The sequence below is a fragment of the Aspergillus caelatus genome, assembly GCF_009193585.1.
Source record: "Aspergillus caelatus strain CBS 763.97 unplaced genomic scaffold BDV27scaffold_20, whole genome shotgun sequence".
Lineage (NCBI taxonomy): Eukaryota > Fungi > Ascomycota > Eurotiomycetes > Eurotiales > Aspergillaceae > Aspergillus > Aspergillus caelatus.
The window spans coordinates 233,437-257,809 of NW_022475283.1; the positions used below are offsets into that span (position 1 = coordinate 233,437).

Sequence of the window (24,373 nt, forward strand, 5' to 3'; positions counted from 1 at the left end):
ACACAAACGAATGTATGTCCATTGCTAATTGCAGAGCCGCAGAGTTGGACTTTAAAAACCCTATGTAACTTTCCCCGTTTCCTTGATTCCGGGATACAAAACAATGTCTTTTCAATGAGTGCGCCTTTTGAACCTTCTAACTCCAAGCATGTAAACACAACGCTCATGAGTTTGTACAGTAATGATACATAGTTTACAATTCCACAGGGAAATGCCCATATTCTTATTTTACAGATCCAAGCATAGCCTTGCCCAAGTTCACTGAAGGCAGCTCATCCCTCAACAGAAGTGGCCAAAGCCTGTTGTGCGAGCTTCTTGTTCCGCTTGACCAAAGCATTGAGTTTCTTGTCAATGGAATCAAGGTCTTTGCGTGATGACTCAAGCTCCTTCTGCGACTTGACAGCAAACGCACGAAGCTCCTCATCCGTCATTCCAACCACGTCATCCAGGTCTGGCATATTGCCCATGACGACACCTGCAGCTCCTAGCATGTGCTTGGCGGTGGCTGCCGCAAAAGACCGAACGGAGGTGGCAGTGGCGTTCACCAATTCAGCGGTATTGGCAATGGCCCAATTGTGACTGCGAGTGCTGTCCGCCTCCATGGCCGAGAGAACGTTCGGTGGTGTAGGAGTATCGGAAATAACCGCGCAGTCAGGTACAGTCATATCGCCAGAGGGCGATGCAGACGAAAGCCCTGTCGAGGTTTCATCCACCCAGCAGATATTAAAATTTTCGGGTGTAGCGAAAAGAGCATCAAGCCCACCACCACGGTTTGTCACGTCAGGTTCCGTGATTGATGTCGGCGGATACTCGGGGAAGGGATCAATGGCAGCACTGATGCGCCTCTCAAGCTCAAGATAACGTTCTTCTTCCTCAGGACCCAAATGGCGAAGAACACATCCGCGAGGAGTGATCAAACAGCGATATTTAGTCAAAGTAGAGTCAGAATTGATCCGAACTGGTTCTCCACGCAGTAATGTTTTGCGGTGATCTTCGGTTAACTCGACAGGCTGCTTTAAGAGTTCATAATCGTCTGCAGTGCACTTCATGTCCACACGTTGGGTCAGGTTAGGTGGGTTGAACAAGGGATGAGCATTGAGATCCAGACTGCCCGCCTTGTGGAGCTGGGCGAGCAGCATCGGCAGCGCAGAAGTTCGGTCCGAGAACAGCTCCTTGATTGGAACGCCAGCAGCTTCTGAATCCTTGATTAGCTGCTCAATGGTATTGTTGGAACGCCACGCTTCTGCTGCGCTCTTTTGTGCAGGGGTCTCCTTCTCTTCGACAGGGCCGGGCTTAGTATCCTTTGTAGCCTTGTCCTTCGATTTGTTCTTCTTCGTCTCAGCCCGCTGATCAGCCTTGTCAGTAATCTCTTTCCCACTAGTATTGGGCTTCGCAGCTTCGTTGGTATTGTCCGGCGTTGCGGTAGTTGACTCAGGATTGCTTGTCGGGGTCTTCTTGGTCTTGCGCTTCCTTCCGATGATAGGCGCCTGCACTGGCTCCTCGACCATAGAAGACACCGCCTCATGCTTCTTGGCTTCCATCTCCTTGGCCTTCTGTCTACGTTCTTTCTTGGCTTGGCTCTTAGTCATGGCACGTACAGGTGCAGAGCCAATCCTGGAAGACGCAGGAGGAGAGTTTGCACGGGAAACAGACGCAGAAGTGTAGAGATCAGCTTCCGATCCATAGTCACCAGGAGTATCAGGTCTGCTTATGGAAGATATGCTGGGTCTCCTCGATCGCCCCTTAGCCGCGGCGAGCTGGGATGAGATGGACTGAGTGGCCGAAGCAGGAGGGGGCGTCTCAGTCTTCGGAGTATCAACAACGCGAAGAACCCTGGGTTGACGTGGAACCGAGGAGTCAGAGACACGTGAAACTCCAGTCAATGGTGTATTTGGGCGAGAACCGATGGCAGACGCCGGGGCTGGGACTTGACTGCTAGCAGCTTGGGCCAATTGCTCGCCTTTTAAGGGAGTGCTATCTTGGGCGTGAGATGTACTGAGGGGGATATCCAGCTTCATAGCCTTCCCTTTTGCCGTTGTGGATACTGCCTTCTCTTCAGTGACACCCCCTGACTTGCTCGACTTATTATCAGGGGCAACTGTCAGGTCATCCTTGGTTTGTGAGCGAACTTTATTAGCTGATTTCGGCACTGGCGACCCCAAGGAAATTTCAGAAGCATTCTTAGCTCGGTTTGAAATGGCTACATTGTCTTGGGTATTTTTAACGTCCGGCGACTGTCGACCAGAGACAGTCTCCTGAAAGCTCTGGGAAGGCGTCCCAAGTCTATTGAAAGGAACATTCAGGCCAGGTGGAACAGAGACTGCAGAGACCGGGCTGGAAGGATTTAATGGGCTCTGAAATAATGCAGATGCAGGATGGGCATGAGGTAAGGGAAGACCTGGCGGCAATGTTGGAGTACCGGCGCGTGCGGAGCTTTGGGGTTCAGTAGGAAATTGGGATCGGCCTAGGAATCCAAAGCTGTCCACCGGACGCTTGTCCTTTGCGGTGGCACCGAGAGGAGGAAATTCCTCATCAACTAGTTCACATATGTTAGCATAAGATTGCAAACATGTGTGGATGGCAGATGGTCTGTTGGGACGCATGTATAGGCAGAGGGTCAAGACAAAAACAAAGGCATCAACAGAAGCAAAGAAGACACTAAGGCAATCCGGACACTAAGAAGGAACAAGCGGGCAGCAGGCTCTCCACGACACAAGAATAAGGCAAGCGATACGAAAGGGCAGGCAGCTTAATTACAAAAATGGCCCGGCCATGTTGACCAGGCAAATACATATGGTAAGGATCTCTATATGAACAATAATTGTGAGAGATTGGTTTCAAATAGAGGGCCCTTCTTCGTTATGACAAAGCCAGGGCAGGGAGGTTAACGTACATAAAATCATGACCAGACGGAATTGGCCACCAAGACGCTGATATATCAACCCAGCTTGGATGCAAAAAGAACAGACATACGATGTCCAGCCAGCCAATATGGGCCCAGACGACATGAAGTGTCTATGAAATGCGCCGAAGCCTCGCATCCATGGGAATATTGGAGGACAGGAACGATTATGAACGAAAAACAAAAAAACAAAGGTTGAATAAACATAACGCCAATGGTACGCCTAGCCCGAGAATCTTGTTCTTTTCAGAGCCGATTGCTTAATGCTTCGTTGCAGAGTGGAAATATGTCGCAAAGTTTGAACATGGAATCAAATATGAGAAAACTGAACAAAACGCATATCCTGCCCCCCATCTAGAGAAACATGATATCATGTCGTGAAGTTAAAGAGAAACACAATTCGCATAAAGGGGATGGAAAAGGGTAGTCATCATAATAACAGGGAAAAAAAAAAAGAGAAATGAGAACAGAGAATATTATAGGCCGGCGAACAACCATCACCAGCGGTTGAAGCCGCCTCCGTACATCATAGTGTGATTGTACCCACCTTGACCCTGACTCCCGTAAAGCGCTTGCCCAGCAGCAGCATTCGCACCCACCTGGTGCATCCTCGCCTGCAGGATACTCGGGTCCGCAAGATCTACTACACCGCCTCCACCGGAGGAAGTGTTAGCGTGTCTGTGCTTCTTCCCCTTCTTCTTCTGCTTCTGTGGCCCAGACTCGGAGAAGTTCCCCGTCTGAGAGCCATAGAAAGAGCTGAGAAGGCCATTGGCAGGAGTCAGGGGAGGGGGAGTTTGGTGCTGTTGGAGGAAAGGAAACATGAACTCACGCTTAGCGGCATCCGGTGCCTGTAAACCACTAGCATTTGTGCCACTACGGCTTCGCAGCAGCTCGCGCATCAAATCCGGGTTGGCCTCCTGCTTCCCAATATTACCAGCCAAGCCAAGATTCGAATTTGTTGTAAAACCGTGACCTTGAGCAAACATTCCTCCTCCACTAATGGGGGGTGTGCCGGCCGTCTTCAGGCCCGGAGGTGGGCCCTGAACGCCGCTGGTGTAGAAGCTGCTAGTAAGCCCATGTTGAGGACTGGGTGCAGCAAGCGGGTTTGGAGTCCCGGATTGCATCAAGGAAGCCTGCTGGCTTAGCATCCGCACGTTAGGAAGATTCTTCGATCCGGCATCATTGGTGAAGGAAAAGCGAGAGTTTTGGCGGTTCTGTGCCTGCAAAGCGTTAAGCTGTGCCATCTGGGTCTGCAGAAGGCCCTGGCGAACAGCAGCCTGATCCAAAGCGGCAGAGCCAAGTCCACTCTGCAATGGGTCCACAATGCCGGCCTGTTGATTGCTAGCAGATTTGAGTAGCATCAGTTGTTGCTGTTGAAGAGGGGTCAAACTCCGGCCAGCCAGATTCAGTCCCTGGAATTGATGACTCGACGCAGAAACTGGGGAGCCGACCACCGAGTTCGTTGTAGTACCCTGCTGTGAAGGCGGCTGGATAGCACCATGTGATTCCCGGGAACCACGACCTCTCGCAGGATGGGCATCATCCGGCTCGCCACCAAGCTGGAGGCTGCCGCTCTCCCTGGTTTCTTCTTCAACAGCTGCCGACTGAAGCAGCTCTTGCTCTCGCTTTGCACGTTCTTGTTCTGCTTTCTCCCGCATAGCACGACGCTTTACGCCACCGTAAGGATCAATAAATGAAGGATGATTCTCGATAAGAGCAACTTCATCTGCCGGCAGACCAGCCGCCGAAAAGACAAACTTGAAATCAGGAGAATTAACTGCCTTAATCAAATTTTCAAACAGAGGAGCTTCCGGGTCAACGGGCGGTTGGGATTCAGACGGAGAGCTAGGTGTCGAAGGCTGTGTCTCTGGCAGCGGAGTTTGGCGGCGTTCTTGAACAGGTGCAGGTTGCTTCTCGGCACGCCTCGGTTCCTCTGTGGTGGTCGCAACCGTGGCACTGGCGGGTCGTGGACTCTGAGACGCTTGACTAGCTGTAAGGCTTGCCCGTCTTGTGCGGTTGATCACCGAGTCCTTATTCGCCCAACTTGCCGAAGAAGGAAGGGCGGACCCATCAGGAGGGCGGCTGCTACTACCATCGTCTTTACTGGGCTGACGGCGCATCGGTTGCGACAGCGGCATTGCGGAAGAGCGGGCGACATGTGGGGGGATCGTATGACTGGGTCCACTAGGCGCACCATTCGGACGTTGACTGGAAAGGGTGTTCATAGAGGAAAGGTCCTGCCGACTATAGCTTTCGCTGTCCTCACCCGTCTCGTGTAGGAAGGTGCAATTCCTATTATGGCACTGCTCGTTGCGCAGGAAGGAGGAGCAATACTTTGTCGTACCATATTGAGCCCTAGGCAAGTCAATAATCGAGTTGTTCAGTAAGCAAGTAGTCGTAAAGCGGCGTACCTTAAGACACGATCACCGTTTACAGATCCATCCACCGAAGTAATACAAGTTGCGGCATCCGACTTCTTCGAGTACGTAACGTAGACGCCGATGCCTTGGTTGGGGTTGCCACCGGGCTTTGCCTTGCTGACGACGATCTTTTCGATCTCTCCATATTGGCCGAAATAATCCCGTCCACGAAGCGTCTGGAGGAGCTGGCTTTCGTCGCGTATGGTGGGGTTGAGGCCAATCACATAGACCAAGTTCTTCTGCACGACCCTCACACCAGCCAAGTTCTTCCGACTCGAAGCCTCGATCTCGCGCTTTTCCGCCTCCTTCTTCTTCGCAGCGGCAGCCTTTCGATGCTTTAATGCCAAGTCCGCTTTAAATCTAGTTTGCGGGATCCGGAGTTAGCGCCAAGAACTGCCGAAAAAGCAACGTCTCAAATCGCAAGGGACTTGCACTTACTCGTCTGCATCAGGAACCTTATACTGTATGGTGCTCTCATCGTAAACCCGTCTGCAGTTGGGACAGCGGCCTTCTTCACTGTGGGTTTTGATGTTATTGTAACAGAATTGGCAAATCTGGCCATTTTATGTCAGTGCCTTGCTAGGTCGCATACGGGGAGTCGCGAATGTCGTTTGGTGACAATCGTTATCAGTATGGCGGGAGAGCGGGGAGGTAACGTACCTGATACCCACAGGGACACGGCTTAAAGTTCTTGTCGGACAGGTCGAATTCCTCAATGCACAGGGGGCTACAGAGAAGCGTTACTGTCAGCCCAACCCATATTCATATTGCAGCCCAACAACGCAGAACGTACCAGAACTCGTCGTCATCATCAATGACAGAGTCGATCTGTTGGCGATTTGACATGGTTGCCGAATGTGTGTGTGTGTGTGTGTGTGTGTGTGTGTGTGTGGAAAGGTATAATCTAGAAAGACGATAGTCGGATTAAAAGACCAGTACTCATCAACCAACACGGGGCGGAACGAGGAAGAATATAATAGAAAAACGTATTAAGGTAGACCAAGAAACCCTCGGGGCGAGAGAAAAAGAAGAAGAGGACGGAGGATTGAGGGAATCTAAAGAGAGATCGACAACGTGGGGAGTAACAGACGCGGACCAGAACAGGGAGAAGAGGAGAGACTTGGAGGCGAAAGAGAAAGAGAAGTGAAGCTTTGGTTGGGTTTGCACCCGTTTGCTACGTTTGCAGGCCGCCCGAAAGAATGCGTGGCTTATGTCAGCGTTCACGTGATGCCTCACGTCCAACTTCGAGGAAAAGCTCCCTGGGAGTGGATGACGAGCATCTCCGCTGTCTCCCCTCCACCTCCCCGTTGCCTCTCACCCGCAATTGCCATCCACAATGGCCTCTGCTCGTTCCCTGATGCGGTTGGGCACCGGCCGCTCGCTGGCTTCGGCCGCGCGGTCGTCCCGGATGTGCCGTCCTTTCTCGACGACCCCTCTGCTGAAGGAGTCGATTCCCGAGCCTCCTAACATGCGCCAGGCTCAGCGTCCTCGTACGTGTGACTTCGGACGATAGCCTTACGCTGGGACGAATTGCAATTGACTGACTATTTACAGCTGAGGGTGCCCTCCGTGCCCCCGTCGTCAACCCTGCCGACAAGTACCAGGACAAGGCCGATGCTCTGCACCAGTACGGCCAGTACGTCATGTCCTGTTTGCCCAAATACGTCCAACAGTTCACCGTATGGAAGGATGAACTGGTCATCTACGTTCCCCCCTCCGGTGTTATCCCATTGATGAGCTTCCTCAAGTACCACACCGCCGCCGAATTCACCCAGATCTCCGATATCACGGCCGTCGACTTCCCCACGAAGGATCAGCGTTTTGAGGTTGTTTACAACATGCTAAGCGTCCGCCACAACTCCCGTATTCGTGTGAAGACCTACGCCGATGAGGCCACCCCGGTCCCTAGTGTCACTGGTCTGTTCGAGGGAGCTCTTTGGTACGAGCGTGAAGTGTACGATATGTTTGGCGTTTTCTTCACCGGCCACCCTGACCTGCGCCGTATCATGACCGACTACGGTTTCGACGGCCATCCTCTGCGCAAGGACTTCCCCTTGACCGGATACACTGAGCTCCGATATGACGAAGAGAAGAAGCGCATTGTCATTGAGCCTCTTGAGCTTACGCAGGCATTCCGGAACTTCGAGGGTGGTACTGCCGCCTGGGAGCCTGTTGGATCGGGTGTTGACAGAACTCCCGAGTCGGTACGTTGGTTGGAACTCGCAATGGACTTGCTTTTACTAACTAAATGGACTAGTTCAAGCTTCCTACCCCCAAGCCCGAGGAGAAGCCGGAGGAAAAGAAATAGAGCAGTGTATTCGTATTTCCTTTCCTGTTTGTATGTACATACGTCTACGAGTGAATTCAGTGCAATTGTTTGGTCAAGAAATTATCATGTAAGAAAGAGAAGAAAAGAGAAAAGAAAATTACCACTGAAATCGCATATAAAATCCAATTGACCCTCAAAAACGAAAATAGTTTAATGGATAGCTCCAGCCCCCTCATCCAATCAATGCACCCCGATTTATAAGATAAAAATAAAAGCACATAAGGCCACTAGTGAGAAAATCCTTGTTAAAAAAATAGAAGAAAAGTAACGGCATAAGTAGAGCAAAATCCACTTCTTGGCACGGGCATAAATCCGCATCATAAAAAAAAAGAAAAAGAAAAAAAAAGGAATATTCTAAGACCCCATCAACCTCACCACCCAAACTTAACAACCAGTAACACCAACCAACAATATCCTTACCCGCAAATAATCCAACACTTCACAAAACCAGAAAGGGAAAGAAAGGAAAGATAAGAAGAGCAACATCAAATAAACCAAAATGCCCAAACGCAAGCTCTCCGACGTGGACTCCGGTCCCAAGCGTACCTACAACGTGCAAACCATGCGCCTGACGCAAAAGTTCGAGCAAGGCGTCGTCCTCCTATCGCGCGCACTGAAGGTCGCCAAAGGCTTCGAGAGACAGAAATTATCGAGGAGAGAAAAAACTGCCAAGTCGCAGGGGAGCTCTGAAGCGTTGCAGAAAATTGCGGAGGAGATTGCTTTTATCAAGGTTTGTCTATTAGCCTATCCTTTCTTTTCTTTTATGTATTCTGGGCTTTACGCGCGGGATATACTGCTTAATGGGGTTGGTCGCATGCTAATTACTTTTGGTATGGTAGAGTCTTGATCCAACCGCGACAGCGCAAAAGTATCTTTTCAAACAGCTGTTCAAGACGAAACGGATTTCTGAGGCGCCTGCTTTTATCCAGTTTAAAGAATCGAAGAATATTTCTGCGGAAGGGCCACAGAGTACGGCCGAGGCGAATGTTACTGCGAGATTGTATAAGTCCAATCCCGTGAAGAATGTGTTTCCGAATATCATGACCGATATTAAAAAGCTACTGGGGGTGGAAGAAGTGGCTGGTGGTAAGAAGGAGAAGGGCAAGGAGACTGGATCAAAAGAAGGTGCACCTAAGACGAAGACGGAACAGCGGGCTGTGTCCGTGTCGGATAGTGAACCGGAAGATCCTAGAATAGCTGCGGCAGCTGCGGAATTCGATGAGGAAGGCGGGGAGGAGAGAGATGAAGGAGATGAAGGAGATCAAGTTATAAGCGATGTGGAGAGTATGGACTTTGCGCAATTTGATTCAAGGCTTGCGCCGGGCTCGGATGATGAGAATGAGGAAGGTGCAGATAGTGCAGCGAGTGATGACGATGATGATGATGGCTCCGATGGAGGTGTAAATCTAAAAGCGCCATCTGACATGTCTATCTCCCGGTCTCCATCACCAGACTCGCCGCCAGCTAAGAAACAGAAAGCCAAGAGCGGCACGACATCAAGTGCCCCGGCTACCAGTACAACATTCCTGCCTTCCCTAACCATGGGTGGATACTTTTCCGGGTCGGAGTCAGAACCAGAAGACATCGATGGACAGCAACCACGTCGGAAGAATCGAATGGGACAGCAGGCGCGTCGTGCCTTGTGGGAAAAGAAGTACGGTAGTGGAGCAAACCACGTAAAGCAGCAACGGGACCAGCAAAAGAGGAGTCGGGATAGTGGCTGGGATATGCGCCGCGGTGCAACAGATGGTTCTGAAGGCCCGAGGGGAAGGCGAGGTCAGGGACGAGGTGCAGCTGGGAGGTCTCAGCATGGTGGGGACCGTCCTCAGCGTGGTCCTCCTACACAAAGAAGAAAGCCCGAGGATGACAAGCCCCTGCATCCTTCCTGGGAGGCAGCTAAGCGGGCTAAGGAGCAGAAGGCTACGGCTGCATTCCAGGGTAAGAAGGTCACTTTCGATTAAATATATACCCGCCTAGATGCGTTGCGTGTCTAGTTTCAATACATTTCAAGCGTTTGAAGATTCTGCTTCAATGAACAAAAGCATTCGGCATATACTATCTAGGTATCTTGTACAAACTGTAGAGCATCGACTACTATCAATAGAAAATATTCAACGATTGCATCGCATATAAAATAACATCGCCACGCTTAATAAGACGAATAGTACTACCCCGTGCGCATCGTGAAGGGAAAAAAAAAAAAAAAAAAAATTTACCCAGGGCCATAGGCTAGATTTAATCAATCACTGGTAAATTGCATCCACTTGGTGTCCGGATTGTTGATGTCGCTAGAGAGGTTTTGCTGCGCATCGGGTTCAAAGCAGGGGATGGCGGTAAACTCGTCCAATTCTTGCGGGAAGTTGGACACAAAATGATCAAAACCAAAACGAGGCATTTGGGGTAACGAAGCCGCATGAGAGGCGGAATAGTCCGATAATGTGGTGATTTCTGTATGTGCGACGTCGCCTTCCATAGGGTCGTTGCCACCGGAAGTGCCAGTCATTGGAGTAACAGGGACAGGTGGAATGCTACTCCTTCCAGCCGGATATTGCTCTTGGAAAGGAACAAGCTCGGGCGACATTGGTCCAGTTTTCCAGAGCATTTCCCAATTCTTGAAGCGATCATATGCTGACTCCATGGACCCGGTATTGTCCGGTGCTTGTCTTTCGCTCCAATCTTCGAGGCGGCGAATGGCTCTCTCGAGGGTCTCAATCACACTAACAGCAGAGCGTGCAGATCCCACGCCCATTGACATAATCTTGATTAAAACCATACCCTTTTCAAGCGCTTCCCGTAACCGCTCGGTTCGTTTCGTCAAACTCTGTGCGAGGATAACAAGGAGAGCGGCACGGCAAGAGCTGAATTCAGTGAACGATGCCCGAGCAAGACCGGACTCATCGCGGAGTAGCTGGCAGAGATTAATGATTTCGAGGGCAGCTTCTACACAATCTGTGATAAGTGTCGACCTATTCTTTGAAACGCCTGATGGTGTCTTGAACGGTTGGGCTTGAGGAGTGGTTGCATTCAGTATCTTCATGCTGCTGAATAAGAATGGGCGCCCAAGGAAAATGCGAGTCAGGCAGTAGTCTAGTTTCAAGTGAACATTGGAGCGAAATAGTGGTCCTGAGGGGTTCAAATCTCGACAATTGGTCTCTTCTGGCAGTGTAGCCCACCAATCGACAAGGTTCTTCCGCAAATTGAGTAGTCGTTCAACGCAATCCTGCTGTTGACCCCTGCGAGATTTTCGCAAGGCAGATCTTTTCATGGCGTCAGCGAAGGTCTAAAGCAGAAAAGATAAAGTGGATACGCACATCTCGTTAGCGACTTCGCCAAGTTTAAGAGTTAAAGTGATCAAAGTCACCATATTGGTATGATTTGAGACCTGCCCTGTTGGGTTCAAGCCCGGAAAATCAACTGGCATTGCAGCATCCACATCCGAATCTGACAAAGATACGGGTCGCCCGTGAAGTATACTGACACGCCTAGAACAGAGTAAGTATGGATTTTAGGGTATAAGGCAGAGGATTGCTCACTTTTCAATGGTGTAAGCTGTCCAGAAAACTCGATTGCGGACCTCGATCATCCGAGGGGAGAGTCCTTCACCCTGGTACCTCCGGTGCATGCCATTTTGGATAGCCATTTTAAGGGCTAGACCGAAGTAAGTGTAGCAAAGGCCCGAGGTGTCGAGAGGTAACAGGTAAGTTCCGATCAATAAGCAAGCCTGTACGCTCCGAATGGAGACTGTTGCAAGGATATCCGGAACCAGCTTCGAAGCAAATTGATAAAAAGTCAAGCCGACTTCATCTTCCGAAAAGTGATGATCCTCCATAGATGATAGGTCGGCCGGCGGCCGATTGACGGGAATGGCCGATTCCATATGAGCAAACTGTGTCCCAACTGCCAGGATCATGAGTATCGAACATACGGAGCCGGCATCATTGGACGACAGGCTTGATGGGTTAGTATAACAAATGTTCAACTTCTCTCGTATCCAGTCTTCTTCCACATAGAAATTATTGGTCTGCGCGTGTTTGAAGAATATTTGAACGAGAAAATCGGCTACGAAACGTGGTGGCAGGCAAGTCACCGATGCCGACACTAAGGACGAGCCCGATTGGAGCTGTGTCGCACGCCATCGCTCTTCAAATGGGTCTGTTTCAGTAGACGCCTTCTGGAATTAGCAAGCAGTATGGCCAACGAAGGAGGGGTGGCTTTACCTCTGGTGCTGCCGTTTTCATCCATTCATCTATCTTCTGTCGAATTTTCATGGACAAGTTCAAATAGGAGAACTCTCCGGAATACTCTGCAGTCGCTCGAATCAGAAAATGAACCAGCACACGAAGCTGTGTCTAACAACCAAAAGTGGAAGTTCGGGCGATAGCACGCACGTGTTGTATTATCCGGTAAAGCCTTCACCATATAATCCTCATCGTCGATAGCCAAATCCTCGAAATCCTCTTCATCAAGGCGAATCGAAGGGCTTGCATCTGTGAAAGAATGGCGATGTCTATGTTTCAGCTCCTCGGCAGTTTTACGCAGGGACTGAATATCAAAAGAGATGTTCGGAACATAATGCTGAAGGATCCGTTCCATGTACCGAATTCGTTCCGAGTCCACCAGGTTCTGTCGACTGAGACCCGCATTCCGTTCGAGGAGACTAGATATACAACATACTATAAGTATTTCGAGCTAAGAGGCCAAGAACAAGGTGTAGGGGTCGTACGAGATCGACGAGGACCGAGCGACCTTCTCCGCATGGTCGGGGTGTGTGAATACGCATTGGCGGCGATAACGCAAACATCTGCGACAAGGTACTCCTCCTTCACATTTTTCCTTCACCCGGCGACATCCATCACAACTGGAAATCAGGATTGGCATGTTAGATATATATAGGTAACCCTGGGCGATTACTAGGATTAGAAGCCACGTGCGACAGCCACTTACGCTCGAACGGCTCGTTTGCGGTTTTCTTCGGAGACGCGGGGTCGTTTCTGCTGACCGAGTCCAGCTGGTGTCGGTAGACCACTGTCCATGATAAAAAGGTAGGGCAAGAGGTCAAGGGGGCCAGAATAAACGAGGGAGCATGGTAAGGATATACCAATAATAATAAGAGAGGGTCGGGGTGGAAGTTTAGGGTGCAGTGGCTGCCGGCACTATAGTCATGGGGGGAAGAAGGAGAAAAAGTACCCAAGCGTACGGTTTAGTTACTGACATAATTTTGCCTGATTGGAAGTTCGATTGAAATTTCCACTTTGATAAGCACGCGGGTACAATTACTCTGTCATTACACCGCCCCGCATGAGAGGATCACCGAATCTGGGGGACTTGGTATTGTATCCAATACCAACCAAGCCTAGTATTGAAATAAACCATTGTACGGAGTACTGTATGTACATATGTACGGAGTATATATTTCCATCTTTCTTCTTTATCTCGTACTAGGTATATTGCGATGTTTACTTCGGATACTGACTCCGTACAACTGAACGGCATCTTCTTAATATTTAGTCTTTTTCGAGGTACACTAGCACTCACATTACCCTCCAAATGACTCCTACCTAGAAACCATCGACCTCCATTCCCAATCCCTGTTCTTTACCAAGATCCAATAGGGTCTTTCCGATGGTGAGATCCATGATTCCCATGCCCACACATTTGAATACCACGTTATGCGTGTCTGAGACAGGGATCGGCTCGGATTTCCCGAGCTTCCCATACAGTTCTCCAATCTCAATCAACTGGTCTTCCTTTACGTGCGCATCGATCAGCTCGCCCGACTCTTCCAGGCATGCCTCCTTCGAGTCGACGTAGATCTGGTTCCCACCAGAAAAAAGAGTTTCCGTATCAATCTCTTTCATATGAGGCTTGTACGAACCAATGAGAGAGATAAATCGCTGCTTAAATGGCTGGAGGTAGGAATAGGGAAAATTAGGCTCCGTGGAAGGTGTACAGCTAAAGATAACGTCGCAGGCTGCTAATGCAGCTTGCAGTTGTTCCTGGTAGTCTGGCGTATCCTCTTTCGCGAGTGTTGTAAATGCAACACCAGGATGAGCGGATTGCAGCTCTGCAATAATATCTTTCATCTCTTCCAGCCTCTTACGGCCCCGGTTGATAAGCGTAATGCTGCGGACTTGGTCCGGGACCAGGAGAAGCGCAAGCCGCGCGTGCCACTCGGCCTGTCTTCCAGAGCCAAAGATTACAATGTTCTCCTTTTTCAGGGAATTGCAACGAACAAACAGGGTCATAACCGCAAGGGCAGTGCGAAAGGCAGTCACTTCGGTTGCGCTAAGCAAACCTAGCAATTTGCCCTCGGGAGAAAAGATGTTGATGACTGCGGTCAGGCCAAGTGCCTGAGAAAGGGTTACGATCTTGATCCCTGTGTTCGTAGTATTCGAAGTCGGCATGAAAAGCGACATGTTCTGGTCTTTGGTCATAATCGATGTACGGAGTGGTTGGTGGATGAGTCGCTCCGACTTCGGAGTTGTCGCCTGAGACGACACTGCCACCAGGGAGTCAGATAGAGCATTGAGAAGTGTATAACATTGTTCCCGATTCAGTTCTCTAAAAAAGCGAGCAACGGCTGGTTCTGGCAAAAGATACATTGTCGAGGTATATTTGCTGTATCGTTTGGTTCGGGCGGGGCAGAGATATGTTGAATCAGTTGATTACGCTATTATGAAGCCAACGGTAATGCAAGATTCATGTCAAACAATGCATGAGAGTAGTTTCCAGGTGGGTAAATGGACGCGCGGGGCTTTATCTGGACGATCAATTCCGCCGGGAAAATGGATTCTGCGGGGTGCTTAATTTCCCGGCGGAATCGACTTATGGGATTACACACTCTCTTACAATAGATGTGATATATGAACCAGTGGACAACAGATGAATCTAATTTCGTTATCATTCATTAATTCGCCGAACAAGAGTCGCTAACGCCATCTATATGCAATTCGCCCAACAACAGAGCGGGAGGGAATCAATCAAAATGCCAACAACATGCGAACCTGGGGATCACGCCAAAAAAAAAAAAAGAAAAAGAAAAAGAAAAGAAATGAAAGCTAAGAGTGATGGAGGAAAGGAAAGATGATCAGTTGCTGCGGCGGAACGCCAGGCGTGCCCTGCGCTTGAGCTCCTCAAACATCGCCTCCTGGGATTGCTTGGTGCGGCCAACAGCCTCGGTGTTCTCAATAGCGCGTCTCATCAGGAAGCCCATGCACTCCTTGACGGATCCCCAGGTCAAAAGCTTGAAGACATTGGGAGACTCCATAGAAGCACCCTTCATCACCTCAGCACTCTGGAAGCCTTGCAGAAGTTCGCAGCTGACCTCGTCAGCCATTCCCTGGAGCTGAGCATAGGACAGATCAACACCGTGGTTCTCTCCCTTCATCGCCTGCTCAGTACGGAGAGCATGTGCTTTGCGAACGGAGTCCCGGTTGTGGGTGGCGATGATAACGTTAACAGATGGCAGATCAGTCTGGTGCTTCTCAGACGCAGACTTCAGCATGGAGTTGTACTTGCGGGTCAGAAGTGCCTCCACAACACCGTCGTAGCACTTGTCCGTTTCCTCCTTGGTGGACCAGATCAAATGACGAGGCTCAGTCTTAAGGTACGCGCCACGAACCAGCTTGACACCAAGAGTGTAACCTTCCTGGCGGGACATTTCAAGGTGCTTGGCAAGGGTTGCCGGAGTGGAGCAGAGATAAGCCTGATAAGTGTTGTAGAAGATGGCACGGCCAGGAGTCTGAGAGTTGCAGTATTTCTGGTACTTCATGGTCCACTCTTCAATACCCGGCTGGACGGCCTGCTCCTCCGCATCCACGAGCAGGCGCACGTTCCGCGAGATAGCCAAATCGCAGACCTCTTGAATCGCACGGTCCATGAACTCGGTTGGTGCAGCCTGACGCTGCAGGACATCAAGCGCCTGAACACCCATGCCGGTGAATCTATATCAGTTAGCTTGCGTTCGGGTTCAATATAAAGAATCGAGACAAAGAACATACTTCAGGGCCACGAAGTCTCCCTCCTGCGCCATATCGACGGTCTGCAGAGTTCCATCCAGCCACATCTGGATTTCCTCGCGGGCTGCTTGCTCATCCTTCGGGTCCACATTGCTCTCTCCAACTAGGACCTCCTTGGCATATCCAAGCAGCACACCTCTGTATCCAAGACGCTTAATGTCTTCAATGGACCGTTGGACTTCAAGCTTATTTTCGCCTGCATTGAACTGCTTGTAGATGGTATGCTTGACGAGCATATTGAGCAGAGGGTTCTTGGCCACATCCAGAACAGCAGTCTTAGGATGCGCCAGCATCGACAGCGTCTTGATGCATGGCTTCAGGAGAAGTGAAGAAGATGACACGGATAGAATCACAAGGGAGCGCAAAACCGATGAGATGGGAAGCTTTGCCAAAGGGGAAGAATCCTGCTTGGGAGTCTGAGGTTCTTGTTGCCACACATTGTTCGTTGTTGTTGTTGTCGAAGTCGCCACCGATGACTTAGGGTTGCTGGTGCGGCTGACGTATCTGGGGGTCAGAACGGAGGAAGGGGTGCCCGCGAGAGGGCGCAAAGGACGGCGAGCTGCTTTCATTGTGGTGGTAGGTGTAGAGCTAGCTGTCTATTGTCGATGTGTGTGTGTGTGTGTGTGTGTTTGGACAAGTCAAGCAGACAGGATGATGGTTAAGTAGGGAATAAAAGTACGGAAATAAGAATAAGTACTTCCGGAGGAATCCACCGTAATTGAGGGGGGAAATTTTAGACCGGTAGCTTTCCATGACATTTTTTTGATCATAGTTAAAAAGTTATGATTAGAGATAGACGGGTAAAGGGGTTAGCCGGTGAAAACCGCAATTGCAGCCGGTCTGAAGAACAAAAAGATTGTTGGTTGGTAATGACTAAAGAATACCTGGCGTGTGACGTCCGCTTGGTGGCGCTGTTAGTGAATATTACACCCCAATACCGTCACGCGAAAGTTTTTCTTGCCCTGATCTACCCACATGCATCTACTGGATTGGTTAGTATGGGATCGACTAAGATCGACGACTAGTACTGTACAGACGACAGGGTATGTTCTAGTTACAGTGACCTTACTCAAATTTTACATTCCGCTTGAGGTCAGAGCCAATATCCGATATTGAGTTACGTAGGTTGACATATTCTGACGTAGTCGAATAGTTGCAGCTTACTATCTTCTACAGGGTACTTGTCTGGCCACGATGGTAATACTTACAGAATACAGGGTCATACTGCGTTATCAAGAATTTTCCATAGGTTCTTGATAAGAACAGCAGTGCCGAAGATGAACCATCAAAATGGGGCGAATTATCTTTAAGATCACCGACCGGTTCACGGGCCGGGAGGATATTCCCCACCGGAGGATAAACTGCTTGACCGGGCCGGTGAACTGTCCACTCACAGTCGCTGCCGATCCTTGCCGGTAAGCTAGCCCGACGCCAGCCGGTTTATCTGTTACCTAAGATCGTGGCCCTGCAGTTCAACCGACTGGAGGTTTCCTGTACTAGTACCAATCAAGTCTAGTAGCTCATTTAGTAGTCGACACTTGGACCACCTTGAACAAGATAAGCTGGTATATCATGCAACGCGGTTCCAATCATAGGCTTCAATGAGCCTCAAGCTTTTTAGATCAATCCCACTAAATGACAGGGGTTGTACGGCGAGGAAACATCAAACCCCTGCTCCGGAGTATGAACTATATGGTATTTGTCATATGATCTTCAAAATCTTCAGATCTTCCCAATGAATCAACACTAGAAGAGAATTGCTCATCCTGTATGATAGGCACACGCAACCGATGAAAGTGATTAATTAGTATTTGACAAATATGGTCTCCGTGTGCCCTTGACATCGGCATCATTTCCGCTGCGGATAAGCTGTAAACCTGGGGTAGTAAAGTTATCAGATACCCCACAAAGGTTACTTGTAAAATGCCCCTGCACCAGTGGCAACAGCCTTCTGGAAGATTCATTCCAATTTCCAGATGTAATATGGTATCGTGTTAAAAGTGATTGGTGATAACGACTGGGTGACCAGAAACGGGTACACTACCCATATTCCTTATTGCTTCTACTGTAGTTTGAATTAAACGAGATCTAGTTTAGGCAGCAAAGAGCTTGTGTTTGTTTGATTGTTTATTTTTCTGTCTTTGTATATTCTCCGATCAGAGTCAAGTGACTTACAAGCTCTACATCATGGGGAAGGACTTCCTATAATAGGTTCTCTACGTTCTGATCTTGCATCGACAGCTCGCAGAACAATGTGTTTATCTTCTGGGGGCTAGCAGATAAATCCCACCATGCAGCTTACGCGCGTTGAAATGCGACGTGGCTCACGTGTAAACATAACTTTACAGTTGATGAAAGCAGAAGATCTCTAAGTGCTACGTTGTATTCCTCGTTGGCATCATCCACCCCGGTGGTGTTGTCTTTATGCAGAGTGTTAATTTTCTATATTTCTATTTTTAATTTTTAATTTTTTTTTAAATTTTTTTTTTTTTTTTTTGCCTGCCTTAGATTTACTTGGTAGGCACTGGAGGATAAGGAGGATTGGCAATTCACCCAGGAATGCTGTGTTGGCATAGTACCATTTCATGAATGAGTTTGAATCATATATTCGATGTTGGTTGGACTGTGAATTCCACCATAGAGCTGTTATATTTACCCTTCATTCTTCGAATTTCTACCTCCCTGCTTGAGTTAACTCCATATGTATTGGGCCTTGATTGACGAGTCGCGCTGTACGTTTATTGTACATGAATACAAGGGTCCATTACCCACGTGAGCAATCGAGCTACGGAGCTACTAAACTTACGTCATAGACAACCCTAAAATGCGGGGAAGAAAAAAAAAAGTGAGAGAGAAAGAGATTCCATTAATGGTGAAGACACAAAACTATCTGAAATTCTTCTTGTGCAGCAATATGAATGATAATAAATTATCATAATAAAATTGTCATATCAACAATCAATACAGTAGAAACAATACATCCAATATAGGGAGTATTATGTACATTTTGTCCATCCTACATAAGAGAAATGCAATGCCGGGCCGGTCGGTTTCGTCCCACCCGGAATGTGTACCGGACCGTATCAGTACTTGCGGGAATGCTGAGGATGCGCAACCTTTCCGTGTACCGGTACGGGCAATATTGTATTAAGCAGAGAGAAAATTATAATAAAAAAAAAAAAAAAAAAAAAGGAAGAGAGAAAGAAAAAAAGGTAATTGCCGGTTAAAATAGCTGACTAACACCGCTACTAAATCCGAGAGCTTCCCCGCAGTACTTTTCTCCTCTTCTTCTTCTCCTCAGCTTTCAATCTCTACGCTTTTGCTTTGAGCTCATCAATCCTCTATACTAGGACGAGAGATTGATTAGAAGAGAACTATCACAATGCAGTCCTCGTTGCTTCTTCGTGCTAGGGGCCTTCCATTGGCCAAGTCCTCCTTCGCCCGCTCCAGCATCCGGGCGATGGGATCCTACGCCACCTTCAAAGTCCCCCGTATTGACAACGAACCCAACGTGAGCTTCGACTTCGTGCCCTTAGAATTACTTGTCTCGCGATACTGACCTCAGACAGAAACACTATGCCCCTGGTTCTCCCGATCGCAAGGGTCTCGAGGAAGCCCTGGCGAAGCACCAGCAGAATGCTCCCCTCAATGTTCCCTTGGTGATTGGTGGCAAGGAGGTTAGTTGTGAACTTGGAATGTATTTCACAAAATTAGCGTTAACCGATATCACAGATTAAGAGCTCCGAAACCTTCACACAAGCCAGCCCTGCTACTCATGCTCCTTTGGCCACATACTCTCATGCCACCGCCTCAGATGTCCAGGCCGCCATTGACGCCGCTCTTAAGGCCCGCGAGTCTTGGGCTTCCACTTCGTTTGCTGAACGTGCCAGCATCTTCCTCAAGGCGGCCGATTTGATTGCCACCAAGTACCGCTACGATATCATGGCCTTGACCATGCACGGTCAGGGCAAGAACGCCTGGCAGGCTGAGATCGACTCCGCCGCCGAGCTGTGCGACTTCTTCCGTTTCGGTGTCAAGTACGCTGAGGACCTGTACGCTTCGCAGCCCGTTCATAACGCCCCTGGCGTTTGGAAGTGAGTATCCTACCTGCAGGGTTTTTTTACAGTGGCTAACAGGAACCAGCCGTGTCGAGTACCGTGCCCTTGAGGGATTCGTCTATGCTATCAGTCCTTTCAACTTCACTGCCATTGGTGGCAATCTGGCTGGTGCCCCTGCTCTGATGGGTAACGTCGTTGTCTGGAAGCCCTCTCCTTCCGCCATTGCGTCCAACTGGCTCGTTCACGAGATCCTCCTGGAGGCTGGTCTCCCTAAGAATGTCATCCAGTTCGTCCCTGGTGACGCTGAGGAGGTTACCAACACAGTCCTCAACCACCCCGAGTTCGCTGCTCTTCACTTCACTGGTAGCACCAGCGTGTTCCGTAGCCTCTACGGCCAGATCGCCAACCGCGTTGCTGAGGGCAAGTACCGCAGCTACCCTCGCATTGTTGGTGAAACCGGCGGAAAGAACTTCCATCTCATTCACAAGTCGGCCGATATCCGCAACGCAGCCGTCCAGACCGTCCGTGGAGCCTTCGAATTCCAGGGACAGAAGTGCAGTGCTACTTCCCGCGCATACGTCGCCGCTTCCGTCGCCGATGAGTTCCTGGAGCAGGTTGCCGCCGAGACCAAGAAGCTCAAGGTCGGTGAGCCAACCGATTTCACCAACTTCTGCGGTCCTGTCATCCATGAGGCTTCTTTCAACAAGCTGGCGAAGGTGATCGACGAGGCCAAGAACGACCCTGAGCTCGAGCTCCTGGCCGGTGGTACCTACGACTCCTCCAAGGGCTGGTATATTCAGCCTACCGTCTACCGCACTTCCAACCCCGATCATCCTCTTCTGTCCCGTGAGCTCTTCGGCCCCGTCCTTGTCATCCACACCTACAACGACGCCACCGAGGCCGACTTCACCAAGATCTGCGAGAAGATCGACCAGACTGGCGAGTATGGTCTGACCGGAGCCGTGTTCGCGCAGGACCGCGAGGCCCTCCGCCAGGCAGATGACGCTCTCCGCAACACTGCTGGTAACTTCTACATCAACTGCAAGAGCACCGGTGCCGTTGTCGGCCAGCAGCCTTTCGGTGGTGCTCGTGCCAGTGGCACCAACGACAAGGCGGGCAGCGGAAACCTGCTCTCTCGTTTCGTCAGCTTGCGTTCCATGAAGGAGGAGTTCGTCCCCACCTATAACGTTGCCTACCCTAGCAACGCGTAAACTGCGTCATGAAAGTCTTTTTTTTTTTTTTTTGGTTAATGTATTCCCCGATCTGTATCTGGTTTGTTAATTTGGTGGGATTGTCTATTTCTGCATAGTATTTTGGCGTTCATATGAAAGCTTTCCGTGCGACAAAAGTTCGCTAGGCATTGTACGAAGGTATATACCACATCAGTCAATGAATTCCATCGGGTTTATCCCGTGCACAAACTATATCTCTCAAAATCTATATAGATCTACTCCGCAGACCTCTCCAAGAATCTCCGCATACTCTCCATAGCACTCCGCGCATACTCTCCCATCTCATACTCCTTTCCCTTCCCATCAGCCCCTCCATCAAATATCTCCATGGAGAACCAGCCCCGGAACCCCGTCTTCAGTACCGCTCTGGCGACCCTCTCAATAGGCAAATAACCCCCACCATACGGTCTAGGCCGATAATCATGACTCCACCGAGCCCTCGGCCAAGCCCCATCAACCATCTTCCCCTCAATTGGCCGAACAGGCTTATACGCATCTGACACCTGCAGCAGATAAATCTTCTCCGCCGGAACCGTGCTCGCCAATGCCTCCAGACTCTTCTCCAACCGTCGGTCCAATTCCTCAACGGGGAAGTCTTCAATTCTTCCTGTAGATGTCGTTGGATCGCCCCATTCAGACCCAGCGGTTTGGAACGTATCAAGACAGAGCCCGATATTAGGTCTATCGACTAGACGGACGAGCGTCCAGACGTCTTTCCACGTAGGCGCGTGCGTAGACCAGCACCAGTTTTCATACGCAAGACGCATGTTATGCGTTGCGAGTAGGTCGCAGAGCTCACGGAGATCGGTGATGATGTTATCTTGGGTTACAGAGAGTTTGTCGAGGGGTGTATCTGTTGAGCCGACCTTTTATCATCCCCATTAGTATTTTCAAACATACCCTTTCACACTCAAACCCCCGCATAAATCCATAATTGAATATAAGATTGGAGAGGAAATTACCTGAAGTAAATCCGTCCCCACAGCCCTCATAACCTCAATCCATCCCTTTGCTCTCGCAAACGCATCTTCCCTCTCCTTCGAACCCCGCGGCCAGCCCTCGAAGTTCGCGAACGGTTGCAACATCATCACCTTTAAGTTCTTGGCTTCGCATTGTTTGCGGATATCTTTTGCGACGGTGACGAGCTCGGAGTAATTATCTTCTGCGACTTCGTGGCCGAGGAGGGCTTGGGAGTAGGAGACGATGTCCGGGAAGGCGAGCTCGATTCCTGTGAAGCCGGCTTGGTGGAGGGCTTCGAGCTTACGGGGGAGGCTGTCGGATTCGGATGCGCCTATTGAGCAGGTGGCGTAGGAGAGGGGGATTTTGTTTATATCGGTGGTCATTTTTGTTTCGTTTCTTTTTGGGTGGGCTATACTAGTAGTTATGGGTATTGGTTTGATGGGTGGATAATGTGATTGTTAGGGTTGTTAGGATTGCTGGGAATATAAGTTTGGAATTATGGTTATTGTGTTTGGGAGTAACATCTGCAGTCTAATGCTTAGTATAATAGCTAAATGTGGTCAAATTCATAGCAGTTCGACGATCTTGTTTCCAATGTTGAGCATATGATGTAATGATGAAGAGTCAAGACCAGTTAGGGTTCGGAGATCCACTTAACTCCATCTCGGAGGTTTGAAATTAAAATAAAAGTACAAAAGATAAAGGACAATCGTTCATCGTGACGTCCCAGGTGACATGATGTAATCACAGCGTCTTGTTCCTAGACTCAATTGAAGTATCTTTTATTGCCACAATGCTACTCAAGTAGGCGTGGAATTCAGCGCTGATCTCCAACACTAGATTTAATTCTCCAGATGATCGTTTTCTTTCCAGTGTCGTGAAGCGTGACAATGTCGTCAAAAGATCAGAACCAACAGTTCAAGCGCATTGGCATCGTTGGAGCCGGGAATATGGGCTCCATGATGGCCTTTGCCTTTTCGGAACTAGGTCTTGACGTTTCTATTTGGGATGTCAAAAAGGAGAATGTTGATCAGCTCTTGGAATCGGCTAAGGATATTAAAGGTCAAGGAAAGATAGAAGGGTTTGAAGAGATTGGTGAATTCACCAAGAGCTTAGAGGGTCAGGGAGAGCGGAAACTGTTTATTTTCTCCATCACTCATGGCAATCCCGCGGACTCCGTTTTAAGTCAGATCAAGCATGCATTGAAGAAAGGCGACATTATCCTCGACGGTGGAAATGAGAACTACCGGCGCACGGAAAGGAGGCAGAAGGAGTGCGAAGAAATTGGCGTTAGTTGGATTGGAACGGGTGTTTCCGGTGGATACCAATCCGCGCGCCGTGGACCGAGCTTGTCTCCTGGGGGTGACGAGAAGACGCTGGAGCTTGTACTACCTCTTTTGGAGCGCTATGCGGCCAAGGACCGCAAGACGGGTCGTCCGTGTGTGGCCAGAGTTGGCCCGGCGGGCTCGGGGCATTTTGTTAAGATGGTACACAATGGGATCGAGGGTGGCATGCTTTCAGCGGTCGCCGAGGCTTGGTCTATTCTCCATTACGGGCTAGGGCTTAAATACGATGAGATCGGAGACATCTTTGATGAATGGAATCAGAAGGGCGAACTCCGGAATAACTTCCTCCTCGAGATTGGAGCCGACGTATGCCACCGAAGGAAATCCCCTGAAGGAGACGGCAAAGGCGAAGGAATCGGCGACAAGAACGAATACGTTCTTGATGATGTTCTCGACAAAGTTGTACAAGATGATGACGACACGGAAGGCACCCCCTACTGGTGTGTTATGGAGACGGCCAATCGTCATGTTTCTGCGCCAACCATTGCAACCGGTCATTACATGCGCATCGCCAGTGGTAACCGTGCAGAACGGCTGCGGGTGGCGGACAAACTGCAGATGCCAAAGCCCAAGTCCATCGAAGGCATCAAGGATCGGCGGGTTTTTATTGAAGATCTGCGGCGAGCAGTCTACTGTTCCTTCCTATCTTCCTTTTGCCAGGGTCTCGAACTGATTGCACGCGCTTCTGATGACGAAGGATGGAATATTGACCTTAGCAAATGTCTCCAGATCTGGCGTGGCGGTTGTATTATCCAGTCGGAAGCTATTGCCGACCTTCTACAGCCGTTACTCAAAAAGAATGTGCACTATACAAATCTGAAAGACATCGATGAAGTCGCTTATGAATTGAAGCAAAACTTCAACTCTCTTAAACGGATTGTGATTGACTCGACAGTGTTCGATCACTATATCCCGGCGATTTCCGCAACCTTGGAATACCTGAAATATGCGGGTGGGACGATGCTACCAACAAAATTCATGGAAGCCCAGATGGACTTATTCGGTGCTCATGCATATTACAAGCCAGGAGTGTCCGGTGAGGATCCAGGGCCGGTCAAGAAGGGGCCTCATCACTATGAGTGGCGGCCAGCTTAAAGTCTGTGTATAG

The 24,373-nt window shown here is 49.5% G+C and overlaps 7 protein-coding genes across 7 annotated transcripts; 3 read left to right on the plus strand and 4 right to left on the minus strand.

Annotated features, from left to right (window-relative positions):
• Window positions 1–13: 13 nt before the first annotated feature.
• On the minus strand, window positions 14–6,177 carry BDV27DRAFT_122132 (CCR4-NOT core ubiquitin-protein ligase subunit MOT2). The gene is made up of 6 exons (XM_032065551.1): window positions 6,116–6,177; window positions 5,983–6,049; window positions 5,761–5,876; window positions 5,314–5,682; window positions 3,732–5,257; window positions 14–2,536 (listed from the first exon to the last, which is right to left on the minus strand). The coding sequence occupies exons 1-6, from the start codon at window positions 6,166–6,168 to the stop codon at window positions 273–275; spliced, it is 4,395 nt and encodes a 1,464-aa protein (XP_031931758.1). The 5' UTR covers window positions 6,169–6,177; the 3' UTR covers window positions 14–272.
• Window positions 6,178–6,616: 439 nt separating this feature from the next.
• BDV27DRAFT_122134 (complex I 30 kDa subunit family protein) lies at window positions 6,617–7,772 on the plus strand. Its single transcript, XM_032065552.1, has 3 exons — window positions 6,617–6,812; window positions 6,877–7,526; window positions 7,580–7,772. Exons 1-3 carry the CDS (start codon window positions 6,659–6,661, stop codon window positions 7,628–7,630), a joined length of 855 nt encoding a protein of 284 aa, XP_031931759.1. The 5' UTR covers window positions 6,617–6,658; the 3' UTR covers window positions 7,631–7,772.
• A 2,118-nt stretch (window positions 7,773–9,890) lies between these two features.
• Window positions 9,891–14,067, minus strand: BDV27DRAFT_141872 (uncharacterized protein; the record flags this gene model as incomplete). Its single annotated transcript, XM_032069880.1, has 10 exons — window positions 9,891–10,884; window positions 10,963–11,133; window positions 11,185–11,819; window positions 11,869–11,954; window positions 12,040–12,308; window positions 12,375–12,452; window positions 12,579–12,676; window positions 12,940–13,035; window positions 13,125–13,147; window positions 13,218–14,067. 10 exons carry the CDS (start codon window positions 14,065–14,067, stop codon window positions 9,891–9,893), a joined length of 3,300 nt encoding a protein of 1,099 aa, XP_031931760.1.
• A 603-nt stretch (window positions 14,068–14,670) lies between these two features.
• On the minus strand, window positions 14,671–16,493 carry BDV27DRAFT_122140 (proline dehydrogenase family protein). Its single transcript, XM_032065553.1, has 2 exons — window positions 15,652–16,493; window positions 14,671–15,594 (listed from the first exon to the last, which is right to left on the minus strand). Exons 1-2 carry the CDS (start codon window positions 16,236–16,238, stop codon window positions 14,739–14,741), a joined length of 1,443 nt encoding a protein of 480 aa, XP_031931761.1. The 5' UTR covers window positions 16,239–16,493; the 3' UTR covers window positions 14,671–14,738.
• A 2,406-nt stretch (window positions 16,494–18,899) lies between these two features.
• prnC (delta-1-pyrroline-5-carboxylate dehydrogenase prnC) lies at window positions 18,900–21,148 on the plus strand. Its single transcript, XM_032065554.1, has 4 exons — window positions 18,900–19,180; window positions 19,239–19,346; window positions 19,402–19,763; window positions 19,813–21,148. Exons 1-4 carry the CDS (start codon window positions 19,052–19,054, stop codon window positions 20,936–20,938), a joined length of 1,725 nt encoding a protein of 574 aa, XP_031931762.1. The 5' UTR covers window positions 18,900–19,051; the 3' UTR covers window positions 20,939–21,148.
• A 26-nt stretch (window positions 21,149–21,174) lies between these two features.
• On the minus strand, window positions 21,175–22,302 carry BDV27DRAFT_153880 (sugar phosphate isomerase/epimerase family protein; the record flags this gene model as incomplete). The annotated part of the gene is made up of 2 exons (XM_032071868.1): window positions 21,175–21,825; window positions 21,922–22,302. The coding sequence occupies 2 exons, from the start codon at window positions 22,300–22,302 to the stop codon at window positions 21,175–21,177; spliced, it is 1,032 nt and encodes a 343-aa protein (XP_031931763.1).
• A 377-nt stretch (window positions 22,303–22,679) lies between these two features.
• On the plus strand, window positions 22,680–24,373 carry BDV27DRAFT_122142 (6-phosphogluconate dehydrogenase, decarboxylating). The gene has a single exon (XM_032065555.1). The coding sequence runs from the start codon at window positions 22,810–22,812 to the stop codon at window positions 24,358–24,360; it is 1,551 nt and encodes a 516-aa protein (XP_031931764.1). The 5' UTR covers window positions 22,680–22,809; the 3' UTR covers window positions 24,361–24,373.